The 15,339-nt window shown below is 37.4% G+C and overlaps 1 protein-coding gene across 1 annotated transcript in view; it reads left to right on the top strand.

Moving 5' to 3' along the window:
* LOC149946020 (ATP-binding cassette sub-family C member 1-like) overlaps positions 1-15,339 on the top strand; it is a 65,425-nt gene that overhangs the window by 36,846 nt on the left and 13,240 nt on the right. The window contains exons 16-23 of the mRNA XM_090171603.1: positions 4,025-4,192; positions 4,264-4,466; positions 4,734-4,839; positions 4,905-5,429; positions 6,754-6,953; positions 7,936-8,062; positions 8,191-8,439; positions 10,519-10,844. Of these exons, the coding sequence (XP_090027729.1) occupies positions 4,025-4,192; positions 4,264-4,466; positions 4,734-4,839; positions 4,905-5,429; positions 6,754-6,953; positions 7,936-8,062; positions 8,191-8,439; positions 10,519-10,844 (1,904 nt within the window). The remainder of the gene's footprint in view (positions 1-4,024; positions 4,193-4,263; positions 4,467-4,733; positions 4,840-4,904; positions 5,430-6,753; positions 6,954-7,935; positions 8,063-8,190; positions 8,440-10,518; positions 10,845-15,339) is intronic.

Here is a 15,339-nt window from a genome sequence, read left to right as displayed (position 1 = left end):
TATAAATATTTAAATATTTAATTAAATATAAGATTAATATAATTTATAAATATTTAAATATTTAATTAAATATAAGATTAATATAATTTATAAATATTTAAATATTTAATTAAATATAAGATTAATATAATTTATAAATATTTAAATATTTAATTAAATATAAGATTAATATAATTTATAAATATTTAATTAAATATAAGATTAATTTAATTTATAAATATTTAAAATGATTTAGAATAGATTATAGTACCTAACGTTATATCTTTGTAAAGGACATTCGCCAAAGCTGTTTTTTAGAAAAACACCGCAAATTAACAAGCGTTGGTGGCTGAGTTGTTAGAGTACATGTCTTGCCGACGCCAAAAAATCGCAACTTGATACTAAGACGAATACCGTGTAAAATTGGTGGACACCCTGCATTGGACGTTGAGAGGTAGCATTGCACTCGGTCCGTCTCAGAGTCATTAAGAAGAAGTTGGAGAGAAAACGCCCATACAAACACAACAGACTCAACACTCACAACCATCATAACACGAACTCAACATTTACGACCTACAACATAACAATAACGAAATATCCGGTGAGCGTTGACGAAAAAAGACTAACCAAACCAAATCCAACCGCAAATCAAACCGTTAACGCTACCGTCACACAGTGGTTTTGCCAACCCTTCGAGAAACTGCGAACGCAGAAATTTCGAGAAATTGCGTACGCAATGATTAACCTTTGCACGGATTATGCGAACGCGTTCGCAGGACAGACACACGGACACACAGACAGACAGACACACAGACAGACAGACAGACGGACCGACACGGTGATTGTATAACCACTCCTACGGGACTTCGTCCCCTCGGAGAGGTAAAAAACAAAATAAACACATACGTAAGGTGTTTATAATCTTCATACCCAAACAAATATTACGTTTATTTTTATCCCGGTTTTACTAGTATTTAAACTTTAGAAATGTAAACGTCAATGGCTCATCGGTAAAACGTCCGCGTTCTAAGAATGTGCCCCGGGTTCAATTCCTGACGACTATCGTATTAACTACAAATTGATCAATTTCCACAATTGAAAATTTTATACATATCAAAAAAATAAAATGGTACAGGGAAAATTAACGTTAATAATAAACTGCTTAAAACACTTTCGCCAAAGCTGTTTTAGAAAAAAACACCGTATCTGAACAAGCGTCGGTGGCTACGTGGTTAGAGTAAATCTCTTGCACGCAGCAGACCCGGGTTCGATTCCCGGCCCGCGCTCACAAATCGCAAATTGATACTAAGACGAATACCGTGTACAATTGGTGGAAACCCTGCCATTGGACGTTGAGAGGTTGCATAACACTCAGCACTCGGTCCGTCCCAAAGTCATTAAGAAGAAGTTGGAGAGAAAACGCCCGTACAAATACAACAGACTTAACATAAACAACCATCATAACACAAACACAACAAACTCAACACCCACAACCGTCATAACACGAACTCAACGTTCACAACCTATGCATAATGATTACAATAACGAAATACCCAATAAAACTGAGTTAAAACCGTCACGACGGTGAGCGAAAAAACACCATGCAAACCAAACCAAACCGCAAATTATTCCGTTAACGCTCACGGTCACACGGTGGTTTTGAGAAGCTGCGAACGCAGATATTTTGAGAAACTGCGTACGCAATGATTAACCTTTTCACGGAAAATGCGAACGCGTTCGCAGGACAGACAGACCCACAGACAGACACGGTGATTGTAATACCCCTCCAGGGTACAAAGTCCCCTCGGAGAGGTAAAAATGTACTTCATCAAATTTTATGTCTATAGAAATTTGAACCGACTGAATTTTATCAGTTGGGAGCCTAAACATTTCACGCCGAAAGCATGTTGGTCATCATGTTCATAATGCTTAATCAGCTACTCTTTAGTTTCCATAACTCGGGCACAACTTAAGTAAAGTGCACTAAATTTTAAACACAAATTCTTTATGTTGAAGGTAATTAAGTACCATTCGGAGAAACGTAAGAGTTAGAAACTTGATTCCAATTAAAACGATGTTGACTATTGCAATTTAAATAAGTTACTTCTATCCGATTCAGTTCAAACAACGATAAGTCGAGAAAATTAACAAGAATTCAAAAACTTCACTGTACTTAATTTGAGTAGAAATTTATCCCAAATTCTACAAAATAAAATCGTTATGAATTTTATCTGTAAATACGATTATTTATTTTGTAGAATTTGGGTTAAATTTCTTCTCAAATTCAGTACAGTGAGGTTTTTGAATTCTTGTTAATTTTCCGACTTATCGTTGTTTGAACTGAATCGGATAGAAGTAACTGATTTAAATTGCAATAGTCAACATCGTTTTAATTGGAATCAAGTTTCTAACTCTTACGTTTCTCCGAATGGTACTTAATGACTTTGAAAGCATAGTTCAAGGTCAACCAAATTTAACTTTTCGATTTGCTTCAACATAAAGAATTTGTGTTTAAAATTTAGTGCACTTTACTTAAGTTGTGCCCGAGTTATGAAAACTAAAGAGTGGCTGATTAAGCATTATGAACATGATGACCAACATGTTTTCGGCGTGAAATGTTTAGGCTCCCAACTGATAAAATTCAGTCGGTTCAAATTTCTATAGACATAAAATTTGATGAAGTACATTTTTCTAATTGGAACCAAGTTTCTAAATCTAACGGTTCTCTAGATGATTTTTCAATGACCTTGAGCCATGTCTTCAAGGTCAATAATTTTTTTTATTAAAATTGCCAAAGAAAAATTCCCTTAAGTTTAAAATTTCGTGAACATAGCATAAGTTCTGTCCGATTCATAATAACTTTCGCGTAGTCAGCTTAGCATTATGAACATGATGACCAACTTGTTTTCTTTCTTCGTTTTATCGGCTTCTACTTGGTCAATTTACATCGGGTCAAAGTTTATTAGATGTAAATTGTGGTAGCGCACACTTTTATAATTGGAACTAAATCCCTAAACCCAATGGTTCTCGAGATAGATTTTGAATGACCTTGAGGACATGGTTCAAGGTCATTGAATTTTTCATCGTTCAATGGGCCCCTGGGCGTGCTATGTGACCCGAAAAATTCAAAATCCTAACTAAAACCAATTTTGAGTTATTCTCCCTGGATCGCTTTTTAGTGGACACCCTGTATAGCGGGCCCATCGGATGACGCTACCGGTCTCCAACCTAGTTGGCTGGAGAAGAAAGCCCGCCATAAAATCTTTGCAGACTCACTGTGGTGCAATAGTAAGCGTCACCGGTAACTTTATACTGCTCTTAACCCTTCGGGTCAGAGGTCGCCAATTTCGGAGAATTCCGAAAGTGGACGACGCGAGCGAGGATGAGTCATCTCAACCTTCCCCAGCAGCGTTTGCCCAAAACAACGAGATAACTCTCCGAAGTAAAGGGAAAGGCTGTTAGGGACAAAGCCTACATTTGCGAATGCAAATGCGGGCTTTACAAGACTTAAGTTTTTTTAAACGTTAAAAAGACTTTTATTATTATTTAACGAAATTAAATAAAAATACCTTTAAATGCGCTAACATTGATATTTTCGTTACAGCTTCAATCTAAATAGTTTCTTATTTTTTACGGTAGTGTTTTACTATACTTTAACGGCTTGTAATTTATTCTACTTTTACACTCAAATTATTTACTTTTCACCCTAATAAATAAATTCACTTATTTAATATACCTACCAAAATACTTTTTTGAAACCGTATTTAAATTAGACCTACCCCTAAAAAGATTTTATTTAGATAAATAGATACAAGCGATAAATGAATAAGATAAGTATAAATAGTTCGGTTTAAAGTAATGGGTTCCTAAAAGCTGCAAATATTAATTGGTATTGCCATAATTCTGCAGAAGTATGTTGTCCCACCAGATTCAAAAATGGCCCTTCTCGGTATAATATTTTTGTTTATAAATGTAGTAAGTATTTAATCTAGTATTTTGAAGGGGGTTAAAGTAGTTTAATAATTGATCCCCTAATTTAATGCAGGGAATCAACTTGAGTGGAGGACAGAAACAGAGGGTGAGTTTAGCCAGAGCAGTGTATCTGGACGACGAGATCTATTTGCTGGATGATCCTTTGGGCGCTGTGGATGCTCACGTCGGTAAACATATCTTCGACCAGGTCATAAGCCCCAATGGATTGCTCAAAGGCAAAGTGAGATTTTTTCTAAGTAGTTTGAAAACAGCGTCATAACGACTACTTGAACATTTGATATTTCTTTGTAGACTCGATTCCTCGTAACGAACAATTTGACATTTCTACCACAAGTAGATCAAATATTTTACATGGAGAGCGGAAGAATCGTCAATAAAGGAACCTTTAATCAAATTATGAACACCGACGGAGCAGCTCACGAATTCTTCAATAATCATATGGATACGAATTCAAAAAGTCCAAAAAACATTCAAAACGATGAAAAACGACATTGGTGAGTGCAATTTTAAAAATACAAAGATAGTTTCAATAGCACAAGCGACCCGCAATTTCAAATCAACCTTTGATTAGTCATAGTCAAAAAGAAATACTAATGAAGCATATAGGGGATTGGGATCAAAACTAAAAAGCGCCCCGACATTTTCATCATCTCTCAGAATAAATAAATACTTTCTTGGTCCAATTGGTGTCTTAATCATCTAAATGATGAGCCCAATTATTGTGTGATACTCTCTTTTTAAAATGTTGTTTTCAATTACAGGGTTACACAGATAAAAGATAAAGTAGCAGGTGAGGTGAAAAAATTAGAAACAGATCAGCAGGAAAAATCGAAAATTATTTGTGAGGAAAAATTAAAAAAAGGCAAAGTAAGATATAATTTCGCTTAATGTTAACGTATGGTATTTTTTAATTTCACCAAATTTATGTTTAGGTGTCCTTCGCAGTGTACCGCGATTACCTCAAAACAGTCGGTGCTTTCTGGATTTCGCTAATCCTTGCTACTGTGATTAGCGACCATTTATGTGCCGTGCTCTCTTCATATTGGTTGGCTTTGTGGAGTGAAGATGCAAACACTGGCAATGCAGTAGATACTGCCTTAAGAGATGTTCGTTTGACAGTTTACGGTGTTTTAGGTTTCGGACAAAGTTTAACTTGGGGCTTAATGAATATAATATTTACGGTAGCAACCCTGCGCGCTTCTCTGGTGTTGCATTCCCTGATGCTGAGCAGTGTCTTTCACTCACCAACAAGCTTCTTCGATACTACACCTACAGGAAGAGTGCTAAATCGTTTCTCCGAGGACATATATATTGTGGACAATGAGCTGCCATTTAATTTACGAGTGTCCCTTTACAGAGTTGTCGAATTCGTTATCTCTGTAGTGGGAGTGTGTTTAGGAATTCCAGCATTTTTTATTCCTGTTATTCTGGTTGTGCCATTATTCATCGTCTTCCAAGTAAGAATAAACACTGTTGTTCAACAAGGAAAAAAAAGTGTGTACCGGCGAACCTGAAAGCATTTCAGGCGGACGAAGAATTTACCTTTTTTGGTCTCCAGTTGCCTCCTCTACTCCCTCGTTGTCTTTCCATCTCTGGCTCCCTCTTCTACCGCTCGATGTGTTTCCCAACTTTTCCTCTCCAGTTGCCTCTATTACTTCCTCGTTGTCTTTCCATCTCCAGTTGCCTCTTCTACCCCTCTATGTATTCCCCAAATTTTCCTCTCCAGTGGCCTCTTTTACTCCTTCATTGTCTTTATCTCCCCGTTGGCCTCTTCTACCCCTCTATGTATCCCCTAATTTTTTCCTCCAGAGGCCTCTTTTCTCCCTCGTTGTCTTTCTCTCTTCGGTGGCCTCTTCTACCCCTCGAGGTCTTGCCCCAACTTTTACTCTCCAATTGCCTCTTCTACTCCCTCGTTGTCTTTCTCTCTCCAGTGCAGTGACAGCGTAAGGGGGGGGGGCGAGGGGGCGCTCTGCCCCAGGTACCAGGGTAGCCAGGGGTGCCATCGGAGAAGCTCGAGGGGATGGGTGCAAATCAGAACTATTATACTTGAAGAAGACGGACCCGTGAAAACGTCTGCATGGTCCTGGGGGGTGTCACAAAACACTGCCGCCACCCCTGGGACCCAGCGTTCTTAAGCCGCCACTGCTCCGGTGGCCTCATCTACCTCTCAATATATTCCCCAAATTTTCCTCTCCAGTTGCCTCTTTTACTTCCTCGTTGTCTTTCTCTCTCTGGTGGCCTCTTCTACCCCTCGATGTCTTTCTCTCTCTGGTGGCCTCTTCTACCCCTCGATGTCTTCCCCAACTTTTCCTCTCCAGTTGCCTCTTTTAGTCCCTCGCTTTCATTTTGTCTCCGGTGGCCTCTTCTACTCCCTCGTTGTCTTTTTTCTTGGGTTGCGGCTTCTGCCCCTTATGGTCGTTGTGACCCCCTCGTTGACTACGTTTGCTGCTAAAAAAATTGGTCTACCAAAGGACGTAGAACTTATCAGATCTCTTAATTTCATGATTTTGTAGTTAGTAATAAATCGAAAGAACATCAGATGTTGAGTGGTCGAATTTTTTAAATGTCATGAAACTCTTTATAGGTTAAATAGCATCTTCGCTAAATCAATCGAAAGTTTCAGTATCAAGTTTAAGTTAAGATCCATTCTACACATGGAAACGTACGATTAATAAAATTTAGGGTACAATGGTTTTCAGCAATTCCGAAATCATAAAATATACAAACAGACTTAAAACTATTTCGTCTTTTGTTTGTCTAATCTATAACCTCTTTTAAAAGCGATTTTACGTCGCTGTAAGTAGACAATTGAAGAGAATTACATCGACAAGACATTCCTTTGTTGTGTCTCACTTCTCGACATCTCTCAGTGGTTTGACAATCATCCGAGCCTGCAGGGCGTTTCCCAGGTTTTTCTCCGAGTGTCGCAATCTAATAGACAACGACGTTGCAGTTTACTATTTAAGGGAAATGACAGCGAGGTAACAAATATCCGAATTAAACTTTTAATATTAAATGTACAATGTGAAAGAAAAAAGAATAATTTTTAATATTTCATAACTAAACAAAATCTCATAACATTATGAAAAATTTGCCATCTTAAATTCGTACCTATTTGAGAATGTTCTAAATGTTTTGATTGATTGAAACTTTTTGTCTTCTACTGACCAATCACAAATACATATTCAAGAATCTTACAGTTTTGCGAACTTTACTCAAAATGTTTTAAAAAGTGAGTTCGAAATTAAACTCGTATACTCCGAAAATTTCGTTATTTTAGATAAAATTTTAAACATATTGAAATAATGGCCTGAGCAAGCAATTGAAACATTATGCATAAAGGGTATTCTTGAAACGGAAAAAGTATTTGCGCAAATATTTTTACACTTTTGAAAAACACGTAACCAAAGTGATGCTAATATTTTCAAATAATTTCACTTTTGATGAAACTGAACTAACAAGGAGACGACCCGAGGTGTAAAACACCGATTTTGTTGAAACTCAGGGGTTTGGTAGACCTTCATGTATCTTGTAAAACCCTAACGTGAAATGTCTCCATAGACAACCCTTTTGCCATGGCAACCAAAAATGTTTTTGACAACACAAAATGGAAATTTTCCCATTGAAAATAACATGGGAATCTGACCAATTTTAAATTTAAATTTTTAAAAATGCTTGAAATAGAAAAAGTTCGAAATTAATTAAAATTTTTAAAGGGGGTACCCTTAAAACTATTCAGATTCCCATGTTATTTTCAATGGGAAAATTTCCATTTTGTGTTGTCAAAAACATTTTTGGTTTCCATGGCAAAACGGTTACCCATTGAATAAATTCCCTTTACGGTTTTTCATGTTATATGAAGGTCTACCAAACCCCCGAGTTTGAACTAAATCGGTGCGTTACACCTCGGGTCGTCTCCTTCTAAGTGAATAAGCTTTAAATGATTTCATTTTGTGGTGACAGTTGGCTGAACATTAGACTGACCATTGTAGGAAGCTTTTTGCTCTACTGCGCAGCAATGTTTACCGTCATTGCTAAAGGAAGACTTTCTCCGGGAGTTGTTGGGTTCCTCATCTCTAACATCAGTCTTGTAAGTAAGAAGAGTAAGAATAATAGACTATAAAACTGGCTATTATCTTAATTTTGAATGCACAATTGTGGGCATGGAAAATATCAACTTAATTTTTCTTAAGAAAGCAAAATTATTTTTAATTATAGGTTATAGATTACATTCCATTATTGGTGACATCTACGATTAAATCCGAAAATGATTGTGTTTCTTTGGAGCGAATTCACGAATACTCTCATTTGTCGTCGGAAGCTCCCTGGGAAACCACCGATCTCGCACTCTCTCCGTCATGGCCAAAAGAGGGCCAAATTGTGTTCCGACATTGCAGCGCTCGATACAGAAAAGGACTGGACCTCGTCTTGAATAACATCTCCTTTGCAATACGGTCCAAGGAAAAGGTAAAATTCGTAGGCATTTTAGTGTATAAGTTTCATGTACCGTGTAGGCGATGTCGCCGTTCTTGTCATTACCCTCGAAACATATATGTAGTAAAATGGTAAGTGATGCAGCGGTCGACGACCACTGTCACTCCATTGGTGGCCCAATTGAAATCGTTGACATCGGAGCCCAAGTAGTTGGCCATCCACCCATTTTAGTGCTTTTTTGCCATTTTGGCTTGGAAACTATATTCATTTTTGAACTTCAGTTCTATTTAGAAGGAAATTCAGTTTTGAGTTAGTCATAGTTAATTGCACTATGATTATGGTTGCATCAAGAAACTTGATTGTCAATTGCCCATTTAGGCAATTCATGGGACCTTAAGTTCTTAATCTTCAATTGATATTAAATTATCTTTAAATCTCCAACCATAAAATCGTCCACAAGGAGATCTACAATCCAATTCTTGATTGTATAAATTGAAAAATGATACATCACTCTTTAGGTGATATTGAATAAATGTGGGCACACGCTGATCTAGCTAATGGCATAATCAGTCGCTTTCCTCGTAAGGGATAGTATAAAAATAATATTGCGCCCACGCGGTCACTGTAGTAATTCGGGCCCTAAAGGCCACAGAAGCTCTGTCCCTCACTCAAAATAACGAATTGAAAGAAAATGATACATCAATCGATAGATGATATCGAATCGTTGCTGACGTTGTCTTTATTTTAAGCCTTTAATGATCAGAAATTGGCCAGTTTCTGTCCCTCACACTGTTAAAGATTGATTTAAAAATGATCAATAGAAAAGTGATGTCAATTCATCACAATCACTTATCAATTTTGAACACTTAAGGCCCAACTTAAGGATCGGAAGGAAAATGATGCATCAATCGTTAGCGATATCGAACTACTACTCTTGCTATATGAAGTTGGGATCTTGCGAACCGCATGTTTAGCATTTGCTAGTGAAATAGGTTTTTGAAATTTTTAAAACATTTTGGAAATTGTATCTATTAAAGTGTCTTACTGGTAGCATTTTATTCTTGCGGTCGAACGACGATAGCCACCATTGGTCTACAAAAAGAGCTACAGATTCGTACAACGCGGTGATATAAAAATATCGGCAGCTTCGGAAATAAAATAAAATAGATGCTATTAGGCCATTCTTGGCGACCGCAATCGTGGATTAAGTAAAAGATTGAGTTGAGGAAACACTATTCGGTGGTGTTAAATATACTCGCTTGAGCTATCGATGCCATTTAACTATTACTTACGGTTTTAGATAATGGCCGCACAAAAATCCATCCCTCTTATTACAAGTCGATGACTAATTCATCTTAAATATTTGCTCGGCCCATGTCATAGGGTTATCGAGTTGCTGCCATATTAGCTGAGTAATGTTAGAAACGAGACCATCGGCTTCTGATATAATTTTTGATTTGTGATGATTTTCCATTATTAATAAATTTCAACATTGGGAGGGTACCGCGGCTACCGTAACTTCTAAGAACAGCCTGGCAATATTCCAGCGGGTACCGAGTCCGCTTCTGCAAAATAAAAGACTAACTTCAAGAGACAAATTTAATTCTGGCTATATCCACCTTACTCCTGATCATGTCGAATTGAAGGAATTCAATATTCCAATACACCTAGATGGGGCAAAGCTGGAACTAAAAGAAAAGAACGTAGTTGCCTTATTCCATCGTTGGGAATAATGCAATGATTCCTGGTGCTCATCACAAACAGGATTCACCAGATAAAACTAAAACGTCAACGTAAGGCCTCCGTTTCCGACATTGCCCAATGAAATTAACTACGCTGAATTCAAAAAGCAAATAACATTTGAAAGAACTCAATTACAATGACGACCTTTATCAATTTAACAACTCTACTCCTTTTCCAGATTATCTCAGTGTGGTCGTAATTATTTTCCACATAATTAAATATTAGAGTCCTAAAATATAACTTAATTATTCACGCAGCTAACAAATATAAAGAGATTCTTGGAGTATTTTTAGATAAATATAAACATTACAACAACCTCAATTTAAAGTTAATTACTATATTTAACTTATAAATAAATTTTACTCGTAGGTTGGCATTGTGGGGCGCACTGGGGCCGGTAAATCATCCATCACTATGGCATTGTTCAGACTGATCGAGCTCTCGTCAGGCCAAATCCTGATCGATGACGTGGACATCGCCCAAGTGGGCCTCTACGACCTCCGCTCCAGACTGACCATCATTCCTCAGGACCCCGTTCTCTTCTCCGGCCCACTAAGACTGAATCTGGATCCTTTCAACAAATACTCGGACCAAGACATCTGGTCGGCTCTGGAGCACTCGCATTTGAAGACATTCATCAAGTCACTGGAAAAAGGATTAGCCCACGAAATAACGGAAGGCGGAAGTAATTTGAGGTTTGTTAAAACGCTAAATATATTTCTGGAATATTTTATTTGTGTAAAATGTTACATATATCTTTCGAGTCAACCCGCTTGCAGAAGCCATTTAAACTGATACATATGTAGGGGTCTCATTTCAAAATGTTTAGTTTGAAACCATCTTCCAAGTACTGTGTTGTTTTGAATGAAATACTAAATTATAATAATTATGTATTTACTACTACTATTAATAATAATAATGATAATAATAATAATAATAATTTCTTGATGCCATGATTTTGTTAACTTAACTTAATTCACAATGAATATTACATCTCCCTAGCCCACATAATCCAAGCTTAAGCGTGGGAGGGACACTTTACATAATTATATATTTGTCTTTGAAGTCAGAACATGACATAAATATATATACAGGGTCTTTTTTTTTGCTCGGAAAAGTGTTTTTTTTTCAAAAACTATTTATAGTACCGATTTCAAATTTGGAAGGTCAATTCTCTATACCGGGGGACATCAGTTTGAGAAATTTGAGCGTTTTCGGTAATGTTTTTCACCCATTTTGAAAAATTATTTTTCGACCACTAGGTGCGAGATAAAAAATTTCTATTATAAAGTTGTAGGCCGTCATCGAAAACCCTTAAAAATTGTTCACTCGACGAAAAACAATTTATTTATCAGTGAAAATTCGAGCTTGAAAAATTTACAAGTTGGTGAAGCCAAATTACGATTGTTTGAAACGATAATTGAAAAGGGAACAAGTCTAATACAAACGTAGTAGAGTTTTCACACTTGAAAAAATGTACACGTTTGGTTTTTAAATGCAGATATTTTATTCACATAAATTTTTACAAAACATTTTCAATAATATCACCATTGGCTGCAACACAGGTTTGTGCGCGGACAATTAAGTTCTCAAACGCTTTCTCTACCATTTCTGGTGTGACGTCTCGGCAAGCACTGATTATTCGTCTAATGAGTTCCTCCCTAGTTTCAATGGGCGTGGCGTATACTGTAACGACATATATACCTTTACCCATTAACCTAATTAATCATTAACTACGTTCTAAAAAGGGGTAAAAAGGGGAAGTCGGTTAAACGTATGTTTACCTTCGCTACATTAATCGAACTAAAAACGACTGGCCCGGGGACTCGCGTCACTTTCACTATTGGGGTGAGCGAGGTTATTAAAATGGTCTAGGGGTATTTTTTATTAAAGTTAGTCTGTCTAGGGGTATGCTTATACTAAAAGATAACAATGGGGTTGAGGTTTGCCAAGTAAAACAAAACATTTAATAAAGATTTAAGAATAACATTGCCCAATGGGCGAAATATAACACACAAGAAAAATAAAAGGGAGGACTACGTCCAATAATGCCAAAGGCGTCATATTAAGGCGCCAGTTAGCCTGAAGCCAAATATAAATCGAAATACAAAATTGATATCATAAATGAAAATAAAAATGTTTTACGATATGGTCCAGAGACGGTGGATGCTGCAGGCTCCTTGATGGAAGAACTGGCGATGTCGGTTAATGCTATGGGATTTTCCACTCCAGAATACTTCCCTCCTCCAAGCATAGAGGGTGAGACCATCAGTAGTAGGGTACTACTACCCATGCTTGATTAGTCATCTGTCCGGGCTTGAGGCATTCTGATGAGACCACCGGTGTCGTAGGCTGTTGATTCGCTTGGAGTACCGATATACAGGGTCTTTTTTTTTGCTCGGAAAAGTGTTTTTTTTTCAAAAACTATTTATAGTACCGATTTCAAATTTGGAAGGTCAATTCTCTATACCGGGGGACATCAGTTTGAGAAATTTGAGCGTTTTCGGTAATGTTTTTCACCAATTTTGAAAAATTATTTTTCGACCACTAGGTGCGAGATAAAAAATTTATATTATAAAGTTGTAGGCCGTCATCGAAAACCCTTAAAAATTGTTCACTCGACGAAAAACAATTTATTTATCAGTGAAAATTCGAGCTTGAAAAATTTACAAGTTGGTGAAGCCAAATTACGATTGTTTGAAACGATAATTGAAACCGAATTACCTAATCCAGTTGAAACTTTGGTTAAAAAAACGACCGGATTTAAAAAACACGAGGCTATAGGTCAATCCTAAACATGCATTGGGTATTTAAAGGAAAACTTTGGGAGATTATTATCAGTGTTTGATAATATTTCGAGCAATGCCTCGTTATTCAGTAGCTGAGCGTACCGAGATAGTTGCCATTTACTATGGAGAAGCAGCGCAAAACCTTAGAAGAGTGACTGAAATCTTCGCAGAAAGACATCCAAATGGAGCACCATCTGTAAATACAGTAAGACGAGCAATTCACGATTTCAATCAATTTGGTAACTTGCAACCTAGGTTTCGCGGATTGGGTCAACCGGATTTAGACTTCGAGAACAATGTACTCGCGTACTTTGTGGCATATCCTCGTCACAGTTGCGCTAACGCCGCTGCTGATTTGGGTTGTTCTGCAAATCGTGTGTGGAAAATTCTTCGTAAGAATCGCTATCACCCATACAGAGCTACGCTCCACCAAGGACTAATTGACGGAGACCATCAAAGACGTTATGAATTTAGCAACTGGTTACTAAATGCTGTCCAAGAAGATAGACAATTTTTGCGCCATGTTTTGTTCTCCGACGAAGCGTCATTTTCTAGAGATGGGCCCTTTAATCATCAAAACAGCCATCTTTGGTCTGACATCAACCCACATTGGGGTTTTGAATATCATCACCAGGTTCAATTTGAACGGGTCAATGTTTGGGTTGGACTTGTTGAAAACCGTTTGATTGGTCCCTTTTTCCTGCCGACGAACCTCAACGGCCAAAGGTATTTACATTTTCTACAGAACGAAGTGAGTGACGCAATCGACGACCTTCCATTGGCTGAAAGACGTCAGTTGTGGTTTCAGCAAGATGGCGCCCCTACGCATTTTTCCCGGCAAGTAACTGAGCACCTCAACAACGAGTTTCCTGAAAGGTGGATAGGGAGAAATGGTCCAGTGCATTGGCCAGCAAGGTCACCTGACCTAACACCGCTGGATTATTTTCTCTGGGGATTCGTTAAAGCAAAGGTATTGTAACGCATAAAATCAATAGCCTTAATATTTAATTTAAACATTCACATTATGTATGTAAAACAATAAGATTAGTAGTATTGAATATTTAAACTTTGGCAATTTACATTTGAGTACTATGTCGTTTTTAGAGGAGAATGGTTGTTTCGCGTTTCTGTGTGTGATTTGCGTGTTTTTTTTTTTTTTTTGCTTATTGCTTTAGGTATGAGTTTTTTTTTTTGTGGTTAGAGAAGATTTGGGTTAAATGAAACTAAGTAAGTGATGATTTTGGAACTGTCTCAATATCTCCTGGGAGTCTTATGCCTTATTTTGGCTTTAACATTTTAGCGATTTTTTTTTACACCTTTTGCGTGTTTGATTTCCCTTTTCCCTTTTGTGGATTATGTTTTGACCTTGCCAGGAAGATAAAGTAATTAACTAATTTTTTTTTAGTACCCAAATCTGAAATCGTTTTGTTTTACGTTGACAGTATAAGTGAAACTGCCCTGTATATGAATATTTATAGTCGCTTTGACGACGAAGACGTATCTTTTTGCAGACAGTCCCGACAAAGACGTTACATTAACCGTACAAATAGCAATATGGTTTCGCGTAGCGCATCACCCGTCCTTAGTGACCCAAATAAGATTGGTAGTTACTCTTTCCCGGGCTTCTCTCAGAGGTCATGATTGGCCCGAATTACGGACGATCTCTAAGACCACGTTGCGACCTGGTTTATATACTCGGACTTAAACATTTTTCAACATAATAGAACTCTGGAAGTCAACCAGAGGAGACGACCTCCAGATATAAAGATCGGAAAGTCTCAAAACTAAAATTGGGACATAGTCCCAGTACGGGTCGCGAAGACCGCTCGTTTTAAAAACGCGTGAACCCGATTTGGCGATAAAGAGTCGCCATGTGTACATAATATGTGAGTGCGTGATTCTCGCTAACCGACATCGCCAGTTCTTCCATCAAGGAGCCTGCAGCATCCACCGTCTCTGGACCATATCGTAAAACATTTTTATTTTCATTTATGATATCAATTTTGTATTTCGATTTATATTTGGCTTCAGGCTAACTGGCGCCTTAATATGACGCCTTTGGCATTATTGGACGTAGTCCTCCCTTTTATTTTTCTTGTGTGTTATATTTCGCCCATTGGGCAATGTTATTCTTAAATCTTTATTAAATGTTTTGTTTTACTTGGCAAACCTCAACCCCATTGTTATCTTTTAGTATAAGCATACCCCTAGACAGACTAACTTTAATAAAAAATACCCCTAGACCATTTTAATAACCTCGCTCACCCCAATAGTGAAAGTGACGCGAGTCCCCGGGCCAGTCGTTTTTAGTTCGATTAATGTAGCGAAGGTAAACATACGTTTAACCGACTTCCCCTTTTTACCCCTTTTTAGAACGTAGTTAATGATTAATTAGGTTAAT

The sequence above is a fragment of the Leiobunum rupestre genome, chromosome 4, assembly GCF_980474605.1.
Source record: "Leiobunum rupestre chromosome 4, qqLeiRupe1.1.hap1, whole genome shotgun sequence".
Taxonomy (NCBI): domain Eukaryota; kingdom Metazoa; phylum Arthropoda; class Arachnida; order Opiliones; family Sclerosomatidae; genus Leiobunum; species Leiobunum rupestre.
Note: the sequence above shows the minus strand (reverse complement) of the source record. Positions and strands in the feature narration are given on the sequence as shown.